At 47.3% G+C, this 15,295-nt stretch overlaps 1 protein-coding gene across 9 annotated transcripts in view; it reads left to right on the top strand.

The window, feature by feature from the left end:
* The window catches only part of LOC135896562 (MYG1 exonuclease), a 631,131-nt gene that overhangs the window by 181,119 nt on the left and 434,717 nt on the right, over positions 1–15,295 (top strand). For all 9 annotated transcript variants that reach the window (XM_070525815.1, XM_070525811.1, XM_070525814.1 and 6 more), the window contains one exon: positions 6,683–6,812. In XM_070525815.1, coding sequence (XP_070381916.1) covers positions 6,683–6,812 — 130 coding nt within the window. The remainder of the gene's footprint in view (positions 1–6,682; positions 6,813–15,295) is intronic.

Below are 15,295 nucleotides of genomic sequence, written 5' to 3'. Positions count from 1 at the left end.
TATTCGCATTTTAATTATTCATCATCGATGCTTTCAGCGTGATTCTTTTAGAGGCGTCAACCGTTTTAGAGCGTTTCATGCCAACCTGGGTAGCATGGTATGCGCCGGTGCTTATGTGGCACTCATCAATAAACCTCTCTGAGCCAAGCATTAATGTCGCTGCGTATGTGAAACTAAGTATGCCCTATGCTTCATTTAACCTATTTGATGTAAAGTATGGCCACTGGGTATGTGCAATCGCTTGTGCGCAAAACTTCAGCGAATATCTTTATAACTTGGGTCATTGGTTATGTGCCGCTGTTTATGTGCGACATGGTATGTGCCGCTGTTCGGTGAAAGTCTTTTACGCCGACCTGGCTCGCTAGCTAAGTGTTATTCTAACCACTTTCCCGCACCCTTGGATCACGGGCAGTGGGCATTCCATGGTATGATAAATAGCTGTATTGCGTGCGCCTGATGCCAACCTGGGTGGCTGAGTATGTGCCACAAGGTATGTTCTGCTCTTCAATGAATCTGTGGCGGCGAGTGACCTCGTAGACCGGTAACGTCTCGGGCTCTCGCAGGAAAAGACAAACCGACACTCCTTCTCTTAGTGTAGCATCCTTTTTATTAATCTTTCGGAACGCTATCCCGTGCGGGAGCGTGCCAACCGCTCGTGCGTCGTGTGGACGCGAGCGTCTACGTAACTCTCATGCGACGCCGATGCTGCTGCCGCTACAGAGGGCTCCCCCCTTAGAGAGCAGGAAAGTTAGACGAATGATAGAAAGCCCACATGATGCGGCGTGTCGTGGCGTTGGGCTTGGGTGCCACGTGCGGAGGCGGCGGCGAAGAATGCAGCAGGGCTGCGTGGCATATTGATGTAGCCGATAGCGCGGGTGCTTCAATGTAGGTGGGTTTGAGACGTTCCAGGGAATTGTGTCTGAGCGCCCGCTGACAGTCACGACAAAAGTCGTCAGAGGACACTCGAGAACGCAATATGGCCCGGCGTAGTGTGGCTGGAAAGGCTTCCGCGCGGCACAGTTACGCACGAAGGCGTGGGTAGCAGAGGTGAGTGTGGGAGAAACGTACGGAGACCTTGCTTCTTGCGAACGTGTAAGCACGGGACGTATCTGGCTGATGAAAGCTTGCAGTTTCGCAACGTAGTCGGCAGGTGGTCGCATAGGTGTTTTGGTGGTGGCGACAAAAAATCGCACGGAAGGCTTTTGTGAGCGCTGTCGACTAGCTCAGCACAGGAGCAACCTAAGTCGCTCCTGAATGCGGCTGTGGTGCCAACTAAGACGAGAGGCAAATGTAGGACCCACCTTTCGGCCGATTCATGCGCCATGAAGGAAGCCTTGATTTGGCGGTGAAAACGTTCAACTAGTCCATTGGACTGCGGGTGGTAAGCAGTCGTGCGAAAACGTGTCGTTCCGAGTAGCTTGAGTGCCTCGTTGAAGAGTGCAGAGCCAAACTGCCGACCGCGATCGGTGATTATTCTGGATGGGCAGCCGAACTATGCGATCCATGTTGACACGAAAGCTGCTGTAACAGTGGCTGCTGATATGTCAGATATAGGTGTAGCTTCTGGCCACCGTGTATAGCGGTCGATGCATGTCAGTATGTAGCAGTTACCTTTGGAAGGTGGCAGAGGGCCGACGAGGTCCAGGTGTATGGTGTCGAAACGAGCTTGCGGTTGAAGAAAAGACTTAGCAGGCGGAATGGGGCCACGCTGAATCTTAGAGGGTTGACACGACAAACAGTAGTGAACCCAATCGCGAACTTGAGCTTTTAGCCGAGGCCATACAAAACGACTGGAAAAAAGCTTCTGTCTCGTGCGTATGTAAGGGTGCGATAGGTTGTGCACGGTTTCGAATAGACGTCTGCGAAGGGATGCCGGAATGTATGGTCTAGCATGCCAAGCGTGCCAGCCGCTTGTGCGTCGTGTGGACGCGAGCATGACTGTCATGCGACGCCGATGCTGCTGCCGCTACAAATCTCAAAGAGGTGAACTAGGGTAATTGAGCGTGTCCCAGGTCGTGTGTGGCGCTCCTCAGTGACAAGTAAAGGTCCTTTGAGACTATTCTGGTTCTAACCGCGTTAACTTCGACGTCCATCGTGAGGTGGGCTCTGGCAGATATTTTGTATGACTTAGAGGTCAATATTTTCACGCACCTCTCCCATGTTTATTTTCCCCCTCGACGATTGTCGTCTTAACGCAGAATTTGGGGAACGTGCCCAGCCTATTTAATCGCTAGTTTGGCTGTTTTTGTCGGTGCGTCCGTCAAGGTAAACCATCATGGCAGTATGTCGCGTGCCTGAGCGCCATAGAACGTAGATAAAAAAAAACGACATTTTTACGCTTCTGGAAAGACACCAGCTGGAGACGTAAATTGTTAAGGAATGCCAACTTAGATGAGCGGGAAGGCAGGTAACCTATGATTTCTTAGTACATTAGTAGTTTTTTTTTTCGAGTTCAGTGGCTCGAAGTGCATTATGCAAAAACAAGTGCCAATGATAGCAAGGTGTGTGGAACGTGGCACTGGGGCATTTGTGCCATGGCGGGCGTGGTTTTACTGTAATGTGGCCTGGGTCATTTCTCGAGGTATCGCGGTTTCCACTCCCCTCATATTCAAGGACCTGGAAATGAACTATGATAAAGCTTTTAGAGTGGTGTATCGTTTAGAACATTGACAATGATGGGCTGAGGTATGCTTCTGTAGCTAAAAAAGCAGCTTCAGTGTGACGATAGCTAATGTTCGGTGTTTTTGGATGTGATTTCTGTGACGGCAGTAGGATGTATTCTTCTTCATTACCTATATCCTCCTACGCATTCATATGTGTCACGAGCTGCTATAACGAACTGGTCTTATTTGGGCATTAATACATATATACAAACCGTTACTAACATATGGGACCCTAACTTGGAGGCTAACAAAGATGAATGATCAGTTAATTTCCGTGTAACGAATCATAGAGGGCTAAATGTTAGGCGTAGCGTTAAGAGATAGCAAGACAACAATGTTGATTATAGAGTGAACGGGGATAGTCGATATTTTAGTTGGGATTAAGAAGACAAAAAAGAAGCTGGCAATGCCATGTAAGGTGCAGGGCAGATAACCAGTGGTCTGTAGAGTTACAGACTACGTGTCATGGGAAGGGAAGCGCTGTGGAAGATGATGGTGGGTTGAAATTACAAAATTTTCTGACAATCTGGGATCAGATAGCGCAAGACAGCGGTAAATGGAGATTCCTTGGAGAGGGCTTCGTCTTGTAGTGGACATAAATACAGGCTGCTGCTGCTGCTTCTGCTGACGATGATGATAGATACATAATAGCTCGTTTATGTTGATGTTTGGTAGCTTGAGCGGCATGATTTGCAAGAAGCATCCAGAACGTATGCTCAGTTGAGCTCCCAATATTATAACCAAGTGCCAGCGTCTCATATGGTCGCACGCCCTATCATTTTTGCAAATTATCTTCATAATCATTGACAATTCTTTTCGAATTATGTACCTTGGTGTTGATTCTTCCTACTTTGTTTATTGATCATCATTTGTGCGCCTATTTGTTGTGTAGGTACTGCTGTTAGTCAATTACGACTGTTACATTTTTCAGCATACGTATAATTTTGGTGCACTTACATATGCTGAGGCCGGTATCAAGATATGTTAGTAACATGCTGAAACGTATGTGCAGCGTTATAAAATAAGAAAAAAACAGGAAGAGTCAACCATGTGTCGACGCTAAAGAGCAAGGAGTCTTCGTACATCGTGGTCCAAATGATTCTTTCTATTCTGGGTCTTTCTCTCTCTCTTTTATAATCATTATTCGTTCATTTCCTATGTTAGTTGCATCGTGTTTCACGCGCAATTACGTGGACCTTGTCTAATTTAGCCGCGACACTCAGTTCACTATCTCTTTCTTTTTGGCCAGGGGGCAAGCAGGAGCCGATCCCGAAGATTGTGCTGGCTATGGTGCAACATTGTTTTTTCGACAGTGTTAGCGCTACTTATGGTCGTACCGTTAATTTTACCTACTCTGTGACAAGTTCTAGTTTGGTGCAGGTACCAGATAAGCAGCCTTCACGACACCATTGCCTCGCGCGATCCCTCACGCAATTTCCCAAAAGTGTGCCGTACGGCGGCTGTGCCTCAGTATGACTATGTCTACGGGGGTGCACGCTTTACAGTAGTATGATGCAATGCGGTTAATTTATGGCGACAGTTCAATCTCGGTAAAGTACGAGAGTTGTCCGTAAAGTAGGGTTCCCTTTAATTTTTGACAACGAAAAACATGTTTATTGGCATTGAATAATGCATTTTTCGAAAGCTTACCTTCCCCCATTTTTCGACACAATTGTCGTTGAGATCAATGCATTTTTCACGCGCTGTACCATATTCTTTAACCCTGAATCGCATAACTCTCCCGCCGGACCGTGAAAGTAGCTTAATACCTCGTCTTTCAGCTCCTCTCCACTTCTGAAATGCGTCCCACCCGGGTGTTTCTTCAACTCAGCAAAGAGATGGTAGTCACTTGGGGCTATGTATGGGCTGTACGGCGGGTGTGTGACAGTATCCCATCAAGCTGCAGTCGCGAGTAACACTGTTACGCGGGATTCGACGACACTGACGTGTAGCTTTGTTTCCGATCTCCCAGTCCCCGCCCCGGTGAGCTGTCTGCGACGCTCAGTCTTGGCTTGGAAGTCGTTACAGATTTACCTCCCACTCGCTTCTCCCACCAAGTGCGAATTGCACTCTGTTATTCGTTGTTAGTGAGCAAAAAACACCACACCGGTGCACATTCATTCATGCTTGATGAGATCGTTTCTTACACGGATGATGTGCGGACGAGCGTTGTCCTGATAGAAACGCACTCCCTTCGTGAGCATCCCTCTCCTATTGTTTTGAATCGTGCGGCGAAGGTTCTGCAACGTGTCACAGTAGCGGTCCGCATTGATTGTTGTACCGCCAGGCGTGAATTCGCACAGCAATAACCCCTTCCTGTCCCAAAAGACGCTCGCCATCACTTTGCCGGCAGACAGTGTTTGTTTGAACTTCCGCGGTTTCGGCGACTATGGATGTTTCCACTGACGGGATTGTTGTTTCGTTTCCGGTCTCGTGTAGTGAACGCAGGCCTCAGCCCCAGTGACAATAGAGTCCAAAAATTCCTCGCCGTCGGTTTCATTGGCCTGAAGAAATTCACGGGCTGCTTCACCACGTTGCCGTTTGTGGTATTCCGTAAGCATTCTTGGGACCCACATTGCACAAGCCTTGGCATGCCGTAAGTGGTCTGTCGAAATTTCGTCAGTGCAGGTGTTGCTGACATCAGGATTCATCTCGCAGAGCTCCTGAACCGTCACCTTTCGATATTTCAGCATTGTTTCTTCCAATTTCGCCATCGTTTTGTCCGAAACCGGTGGTCATCCAGAACGCTGTTGGTCATGGACGTCTGTACATCCGTCTTTGAGTTCTCTCCACCATTTGCGCACGTGTTGTACGCTCATGCACTTTTCTCCATAGATATAACACAGCTGGGAGTGAATGTCCTCCGGCGTAGTGTTCTTTTGCACACGAAAAACGAATCACAGAGCATAACTCACACCTGTCGGGAGAAGCTAGTGGGAGTTCTAATTCTTGAGGTTGCCAAGCCAAGACTGAGCATCGCAGACAGCTTGCCGGGGTGGGGACGGAGAGAGGGTAAACCAAGCTACACACCCGTGTTGTCGGATCCTTCGTAATGGCGTTCCTCGAGAGTGCAGCACCTTGGGGAACATTTTTTACGGAAACCCTTCGTAAAATCGTTGAAACGAAACATCCTTCTTATTTGTTGGTTGTTATTTTCACTAAAGCAATTGTGACTGCATGAATAAATGTCTGATGTGTGGCGTATTGCAGCCGATGGGATACGTTCCTTCAGTATGTAAGAGGCCGCGTGTTAATCTCATATTAGGAATTGCCCAGCGCTTTGATGAAGTGTGTCAGAAACTAGCCAGCTAATTTTATTCACTAATACTCCAGAATAAAAACATTGGAGCCGATGAAAGTGTGAAATACAAATAAAGTGTCTTCATGCAGCAGACTACAAAGCAAACGCTTTTTTTTTCAATATAGCATAACCTTCAAGTCAAGTTTTGCTGTGATAGCTGTAGAGCCGCTCGTCCTGTAATTCGAAATGGCTGCATTGCCTGCCGATGTCACAATCGCGCAACGCTGTAAGAAAGAAGAACCAGACACCTCAGTGTAAAGGATAAAATGTTGAGATTTATTTATTCACTGAAAACTATATGGTTAAGTGTATGCGTTGCTGATGCAAAGCGAGCAACCAGTCGTAAGTAAATTTGGTAGACTGAAAATTTCAAAAAGCAACAGGTAAAGAATTTTTTTAAAACTACAACTTGCTTTTCTAACAAATCGATGCCATTTCCTACGAAAATTCGCGCATTACTTGTGAATTTGATCGGAACCTAACGACTGCCTCGCCGCATTATCCTGCAGCATTCCGATTGTAAATCATCGCACCCTAAACTCTTAACCTTAAACGTTGCCTCCTAGACCGTGCTTCGAATCTGGGAGGCCATGCATGAAACAATTATATTGCTGAATATAGAGCCACTCCTCGTTTCGCGCGAGCCCGCTTCCCTTACAGCTTGGCGCAATAACAATTCAAATTTCTTTTTTCCTTTTGCGATCACATCGCCTCGCAGGAGCACACGGTGCACTCGACGTTCAGCATTGCCGCCCTCCAGGAACTGCCGGGCGTCGAAGAAGAGGCAGTCCCTGCTGGCCAGGGCCGACTCGACGCTCTCGTGGAGCGAGCGAGGCCTGTCCTTCCAGGTGAGCTGTCCTTCGCCTTCGCGCGTCACGTCCACGTCCACCCTCCGCTGTCTGTGACCGAACCTTCTGTATTCTGATTGCATGTGTGCGCGACGCAAATAATGCAGAACTTTGTGGAAGGCACGCGGATCCCAGCGATAACTCTGGAACATTCGACGACTGATGGATAAAAGCCGACGCGCTTGACCCGCTGATCAGATTTTGACGATCGCCGACTCTGTTCGCCGTTGTCGCCGTTCTTTAAGCGTAGCGTGTTTTTGCGGGCACAAGTTCGCCCAATAAAAGTCAATTTCGTATTTCACAGTGTGTTCTTCATACGTCACTCCACGTGACAATAGCACGGACTAAATGTGTCGAGTCCTTATGTATCACTTCCGGTCGCTAACCATTGCCTAGCATTTGAATATGGTTGTTTTCTAGTCACTCTGAAAGAAATCGCGATTCGATAGACGCTGCCAACTTGTACTTCAACATCAAAAGTCAAAGTTTATTGCACAGCAGTACGCGAAAATGCCGTTGTCAGGTATACGCACAAAAAAAAAAGTTTGACGGAGTCTGTACTTCCGGTGCGTAATTTTTTTAACGTTAGCATCAGTTGCAAGTTTGCTGTCGTGCCGTATATTCTTTGTTTTCCCGTCTTTTTTCTGCTGCCCGTCCACGAAAACTGCTAACTGAGGCAGCGAAATGGCAATGTAGGAGTAATTTATTTATTGACGACAAAATGGTTTAGAATTCGGCTGTGATAGGTAATGTTATAGTGGCGATTTTCTCCCCGAACCTGATGTCCGCAGCTCCTGCGAAGCTTCCACGGTTTAGGAAAACTACCATTTTTGTTTCGAATCGACCGTTTGGCGAGATCTAAGATCGTCGTCGCAGGAACGATCGCTTATGTGCACTTACCACAGAGTAAAGGTGCGTTGTGCGCCTGGCATATGTGGGATTCTATGGTGCAGACTGGTCCGTCCCACGTGCACTTCGGCCAGGGCAGGGCGCAGCAAAACGGCCTGGTGAACGAACTGTAGGCAACGACATTTTGCAAGTGCGCTGCTCGACGAGAAGTTTAGGCCTAACTACGACACCGCAGTTTTGTTGGGACGAAGCATGTCGTACACACACTGCTTAGCTTAGTTTAGACTGGTTTAGGTTGTTAAGGTATTCTTGAACTACAATGTGAATTGTTGGGTTGACGGTCACAAGCTGCTTATTAGAATAGAAAATAATCAAAATTTCTGTTTTCTTTTTGTGGCAGAACGAGAGGACCGCTACGTCAGCGCAAGGCATTTTTTTCACAATTCGGTTAGAGTTCAGAAGAAGTTCGTGAAACTTTAGTTCAGTCTTTGGCTATGTTAGAATACAGTAACGTCCATTTTTACCGATAAAAGTTGAACTAGGCACGACCGGGCGCCGTCAATATACAAGGCGTCACGGCGCTTGCAGGTGCCGAAATTTCAAGGTGGCGTCATCACGGAAGGTAATGCGATTAGCATTCTTTCAGCTACTTCAGCTAATTTGATTCTGTCTATATCAAGCCTCTTATGGCAGTCCAGTGACCCAAGTTGTCTACTAGTTTGGGGCATTATGGGACATCATGATGAAAGTGGCAGCATTAATGACGTTGAAACTATGATCCCGTGTACCACTTGTCTCCGTTTGCAAACTTGTTTGAAAAGTTGTGTTTGCACATCTGTCGGTTTTCTTTGCGCATAATATTAGCATACACCAACATGCCTTTCTTCATGGCCGATCTGTGGAGACAAAGCACGTTTGCTTTCTTGATGCTGTGCGACCCGCTGTTGCTAATCGGATGCACAATTTAAGGCACATTTTCCTTCCTCGCGCCTCCCAACTCTATTTGCGTCCGGCGCATGAATGTTTGCTATGCATGGACTTCGAACGCAAACGTGCCAGCATGTTCGCACTCGTCGCCACAGGCGGATCTCGTTGCGCTAAGCTGTGTGAAATGGACCATGACTGATGATTGGGCTAGTTCCTAAGATGTTCTGAATGACGAAGCATCGCAAAGAACAAAGTAACTGCAACGGACAGTGAACGCGAACTTACCGACATATGTGGGACCGGCGAAGCAGCTGACGAAACTAAAAAGGGAGGCCTACGGCTCCTTTTACAGCGAAGGTGTTTATAGTATGATCTCCGTCAGGGGTCCATGTCCGTCCGCGTAGGGTTGCGTCGACACGAAAAAATGTTCGTCTCCAGTTTCTCGCGAACGCTCTGCAGCCCTCAATTTAATGTAGGTATAGTGGAAAAAAGTATGATTAGTTTGGTCGCGGAGACGACTATATGATTAGGCCGATTTTGATTTACTTGTCTCAATTAGTTAGTTCAAACAGAGAATGTAATCTTTTGAGAATTCCCGCCTGCTGTTAATACGTGGCCGTCTACGGAGGCAGTATGGTTACAGAAAACGGCTGCAACTCTTCTTTTATCACAAATATCCCAAAATAAATTGATGACAATGCGCAGCTGAGACGACTGACACCACGCTTAGTTTCATCTACTTTTCCTAATTAGGTGGTTCACAGTGAATTTGTACGTATTATAGAATTCCCGTCTTTTATGTGGTGCTACTTGCACACGTCACTATTTCCTAAAAGAATAAGAATAAGTTACTCCACAGTCAAAATTTCCATTCGTTGTCTGTGTCCTACAATAATTATCATAATAATAAGAAGAATAACATATACATACATGCTTCGATTAAAGTAAAACACACCACAGCTTTGCTGCTCGTCTTTCTGCGCAGAGTGGACAGACCGGTGAATTTTTGTTTTTGACAATTTTAGAGCAAAACTTTTAGGTGCCTCTTCCTGCGTTCACTGTCGCCGTCAACATAACCGAGCGAACAAGCACAGCGAAGTGTGATAGAGCCAACTCGGAGAGCAGCAGGGCATGAAAAACGGTGATAGCGAAGAAAGTGCGAAGAGGTAAGCGGAGGAGGAGGATATGGGGAAAGACAGGGTCTGCGCGATCACCACCACCAGATGGCACCAGACTAGGGCGTCGTGGTCGGTTCACCGATGACATGCGGAGAGCACGTCTACCGATATATATGGAAAGAAAGCGCTGCATGAGCGGTGGTCTGTCTGCGGCGACTGCTGTGAATCGCGCCCGCGCTTCACCCACGCGCTGCCTCTCACGATTTGTAGACCACCGAGGCAGTCGCACTACACTTTGCTCCGATTGCAATGCGTCGCACGAGACAGATTGTCCGCGCCAGCCCATACATCGCGAAATGAGTGCTTTAGCTCCTGCTATGTGGGACGCGATGTATTTGTGCCAGTCGCGTCAAAGAAGTGTAATACAGTCGAACGCCTTTCTCATTTCATTGTCACTTTATAATAAAGGTCGCGCAGCGCAACAGCTCTCACAAGAACAGGTCATTCCGTTCTACATAGCGGTGCTCTACTGGACTTCGCGTTTACATGGGAGAAGTATGCGTCTGGGTTTCGATACCACCGTACATGAAAAAAACAGAGAGACACCTTCCATCGCCATTGGAGCCAAATAATGCACGCACCAGCCTACATCTTATTGCTCCTAACCACAGACGTCACTCTGGCTATCTTTGTAGTCTTTTGAGAAACACTTCGTCATTGTATGAGTAACGAGAAAACCAGAAAAGTTGTCGTGCACCACTTCGGTGGCAGCGATAGCGTTTTAGCTCAATATCTCCTATGCAAGCCCTTAAATAGCAGAAACGCGATTCTGAAGGTCACATTCGGCAAGAATGCGATTTTTGAGAGTCGGAAAAACGCCACAACTTGGACTCCGGCCCTCATTTGCAAGAAACATTGCGTGACGCGAACGTCACCGTGTAGGCGTGATGTTGTGATACTTTCAGTGGCCCAAGTTGACGTCAGAAAAGTTCGTTGCAGAGCGGCAGATAAACGTAGGCTTCTGGGGCACGTACGCAGTGGCACACACCCTATAGCCGCGTTATAGATACACACGGGTATGTATCTTATGCATTTTTTTATACATCGCCTGCCTGCTTCCCCTATTTACATAATTAAGTATGCGACACTGTTAACGTGCACATCAAAATAACATCTGGAATATAACTGCTGGAGCTACATATCGTAGCTTACCGCGTCGGCCTGCATGGGCGGGGTGCACTTGCATCTCAATATCTACTAGTGTTCTACCTTATTTAGTACCTGGTACCGCGAATGAGGCCTGCCTCGTACAAGTGGCTACCTTTCCCAAAAGCAGACACACGAAAATGCGTTTTCTGGTAGGTCAGGTTTTAAAATGGGCAGTGCGATATCACTGGATCCACCGTGAGAGCCTGCACCCGTCGTCTGCTTCACGTGCCAATGCACTGACTTCTGCTGTTCACGGCGCTGTTCGCCTACACGCCACTTACGACGGCCGGCCGGTGCATGAAGTTGGTATGAGCCATATAGTTATTAAAAGGCAACAACGTCAACAAAAAAAATCCGTGGGCACCGAAGCACTTGTTATGAGTTGTGAATGCGAACGAATGAATTTCAAATTGCACATCGCTGAGTGGTCCTTCGAGTTATGATCTCTTCGCGGACAAGCGAGCGCGTCGAGACGCTTGACAAACGCCTCCTAGACAGCACAAGGCCAGTGCACTTATTTCTGTGACGTCACGCTACCTTGTCCAACTGTCACACAAGCTAATGGGGACGCTCTCAGATAGGCCGTGGTGATTTTGTCGTTACCGCTTCCGTCACGCCGGGCTTGTCGATGGAAATTTCGGTCCAAGTGGCATGACCTCTTAAAGCAGAGTACACAGACCTGTTATCTAGGAGAAGCTGGTTTAGTTTAGTAGGCAAGAGACTGGGCTTCTGATCGTGTGGTCGTAGCTTCGAAAATCACTACCACGAGCACCTTTCCTCTCCAATTTATTCTGGTTTATGCGCATTAATTTCTTTATAGCAATTACCGACGCGAAGTTAGAACGCAGGCGAGAGCTTGCGCGGACACGGAACGACCGAACAACAAAGGCCTTAGAGAGCGAGGGTGAGGTGGCGTCGCGACGATGCCCTCTCGCCTCACTCAACACCTGGCGCGCCAGGTCGGCACAGGTGTATTCTGCCGCCCCCTCTGCTCCGTCGAGGCACGCAGTATCACGTGGCGTTGCAGCCAATGAGAATTTAGCGGCTGCTTCGCTTCCACAGACGCCGGCCCTTTCGCTCAGTGGGCCAATTGATGCTGTTGCTCATTACCATCTTCAAGCCTTTACGGCTGTGACGGCTGCGATGAATAGTCTCAAATGAAAGGAAAGGTGGAACCGCTCCAGAGGATTGCAGTAGTATGCCTAACAAGACCTGAAACGGCCTAAGACTGTGAAGCTCAATATTGTTGTTGGCTATGCAACAGCTTTGTCGAGCAGCAGGTGCGCAGGGTGGTGGCGCATTTACTGGCGGTTCTCAGTATCACTGCACTATACTGCGGGTTTCAAGCTGACGCTTATCCTTCAAACCTGATGATATCGCTAAAGTACATGCAAAGGTCAGATTCCAAATTAAGATCAAATTTGTACAACATACAAGCTTGGCTAATTATCAGAAACATCGCAAGTTTGCAACGAAAACGAATCTAATATTGGACCAATACCTCTGCTCTCTCGCCAGGTTTTGGACACTGCATAGAGAAGTGCGGCAGATCACGCGCTGACACTCTTGTGTGCGAGGCATCGCACTCACGAGCCAACCGCGGCTAAGTGTTTCCACCACGCGGAAGGTATACGTTGTTGCAGGCTCTGCGACAACGCAGAGCTCTTAGAGCTCTTTGAACTCTAGGCCTTAGAGCTTAGAGCTAGAGCCAGAGCTAGGCCTTAGGCCTTAGAGCTCTTACATGCTTCTCTTATCTGCACTTACCGGGACGCAGTATGTGACGCGGAAGCGTTCGCCTGGCTCTGCCTGTGCTTCAATGAAAGGACGAAGGCTCTACTGGGGACTTTGGAAAGAAAACTTTCTGCTGAGTATGCCGAACAGGGTCGATATAACGTAAAGTGATTCCACTCTGACTTTATTCCAATATCCTGACGTCATTTACTTAGGCGTCAAGTACTTATTAGCTGCAGAGAATCGTTTTTTCTGCATACACTCCACGAAGTTTGATGAGGTTTGTTCTTTCTAAAATAAAGTGTGACTGTTAGTGGCAAATTTTCTGCTTCGATTGTCAATTTTGGACGAAAATAATTGAAAATCGCAAGAGCCCAGAAAACGGAACTGTCAAGTTTACATATTCGGACGAAAAACAATACCAGAATTCTGTGAGTTGCATCTGATAGAAGACCTAAATGTACAAAACTGACTTGTTATATATGGCTATCAAATAGACCGTTAATATGTGAGTATGGCTTTGCTAAACCCTTGTGAACAATATAAGGAAATCACGTATAAGATAAAGTGATGTACGGAATTTGTCCGCTTTAGATTCTCTAACATGCAATTGACAGAACTGGGTTATGTGTTCTTGATGTAGAGTTACAATTCTGTAAATTTCGTGCTTCTGTTTCACTCTTCTTTTTTTCAGATTTAGCAATTTTCGGTAGTTTTCGTAACATTGAGGTCTAAACTAAAAAGAACGGTCACTAGAACGCACCTTTCTTTCTCAGATACAGTATGTTTTGTATCATCGGCCCAGGGGTTATTCCGGAAATGCATTTTTGGGTTTTACATATATTTGAATAGGCTGCATCGGAGTTGCACCCACGCTAAAGCCACCCAATCTCATTACAAACTAATGCTCTCTTTCTCTCTCTCTATCTCTCTCTCTCTCTCTCTGTTGCTCTTAAGCAGGACGTGTTCGGAATCTTGCAGGTACACCCGTTGCATTTCAGTTGCACTAAGCTGGAAGCTGGCGTACATGTGCATTCTTGTCCTTTCAGCTCTCTCGGTGCTTCTTCCACATTTGACGTCAGGTCCTGTTGCTTTTGGAGCCAGCAGCGGACCTCGAAAGGCCTCTGTTTTTATGCCACTCACAGAAGGCACACTCACGCCGGTCAGCTGACTCATTATTTTATGCATCGCGATGGTGGTGAGCTCCAGATAGTCACGCGTGGTTGAAACATAAACGTCGCACGCCATTTGCTTCGTCTGCGTAGACAGCCATTTGTCGGCGAAATTTGTCACAAGCTTCTGTGGCGAGACGACGGAAGAACCAGAAGGTGACGAAGGCTCACCTGAAGACGAATACGCTCTTTTGCCGTCCAGGTGCACGGAAACGGTATGTGATTGTCACACGTTTAAAAACTCGAAATGTCAAAGTACAAAGTAATAAAAATATAAATATTCCCCAGGTGTATGCTTATTCCTGATTCAAATAGCTTCGTGTAGAAAGGGTAGCAATGTTTTTTTTATTATTATAATTATTAGTATTAATATTTCTCACGCAGCCAACACCGCTGGAATTGTGGGACTACATTATTTCGCGGTAGCAGTCGCGCAATTTGCCTCTATAGCCTTTGCCAAGAAATGTCTGCGAGTGCAGGTGACGATTTCTGCACGCCACGTTTCAATTCGGATAGCAATAGACGATCACAACGCTAATTCTTCTGCACTGCTATTGGAGCAGAATCATTAGGTACGCTGTGATAGGACTCTCGTTTAGGCCACAGCAAAACCACAAGGTTTGCCTAAATCTTTCTGTAAACTACAGCGTTCTGACTGCCGGTGTATAAGTGCTTTTAGAAGCAGATGGCTGTATTTCGCACGCAGCAGCGAAGCTTACTTGAAAGCTTCAATAAAATTGTATCACAGCGGGGTTTACGCTCGAATATCACTCCTCTATTTTCAAGCATTCCATGCGTTTGTATTATAGACCTCGGTTCAGCGTTGACATGCTTCGGAAAAGGTACTCGCTCTTTTGCATTCTTATTCATAATACCCTCGTAACAATGGCATCCCTAACGACATCGCTAACTGCGGTTAGCTCAGCTACACGCAGGCCTGGAGGGGAATGAGAGGGCTGACGCTCTAGCTCGAGAGCTCACGAACCGAGCGGAGCAGCCATCGCCCTCCCATTCACAACCCGCAACTTCACAGGAGAGCCGACGCGAAGAGGAGGATAACGATCCGGCACGTATGGCACCACGCGATATTCTTGCTCACCAGCGCGGCATGCGGCAAGAATACGGCGCCCCCCACGCATCTTTGCAAGGGGAAGACGCAATAGATCTCCGCAGGATTCAAACGGGGGTCTACCCAAATTTATTAAGATTAAGCAAAATTTTCCCAACGATGTACGGGCGTGCCTGTCCGTGGTGTGGCGACTCACCACCGTCTTTGTACCACATCTCATGGGGATGCCAAAATAGACCGCCGAATTTAAATGCCTACTTAGTTAGGTATAATTTAACCAACACACTGGAGCAATGGGAGGCACAACTCGCCAGCTCAGACCCGAAGGTGCAGAAGGCCCTTATTGGTCACGTTCGGCTAGCGGCAGAAGCCAGTGGAGCCCTGGACTTGGGGCACCACCCATCAAGC

Source organism: Dermacentor albipictus, chromosome 9 (genome assembly GCF_038994185.2).
Source record: "Dermacentor albipictus isolate Rhodes 1998 colony chromosome 9, USDA_Dalb.pri_finalv2, whole genome shotgun sequence".
Classification (NCBI taxonomy): domain Eukaryota; kingdom Metazoa; phylum Arthropoda; class Arachnida; order Ixodida; family Ixodidae; genus Dermacentor; species Dermacentor albipictus.
The sequence above is the reverse complement of the archived record's forward strand: the minus strand, read 5'-3'. Positions and strand labels throughout refer to the sequence as shown.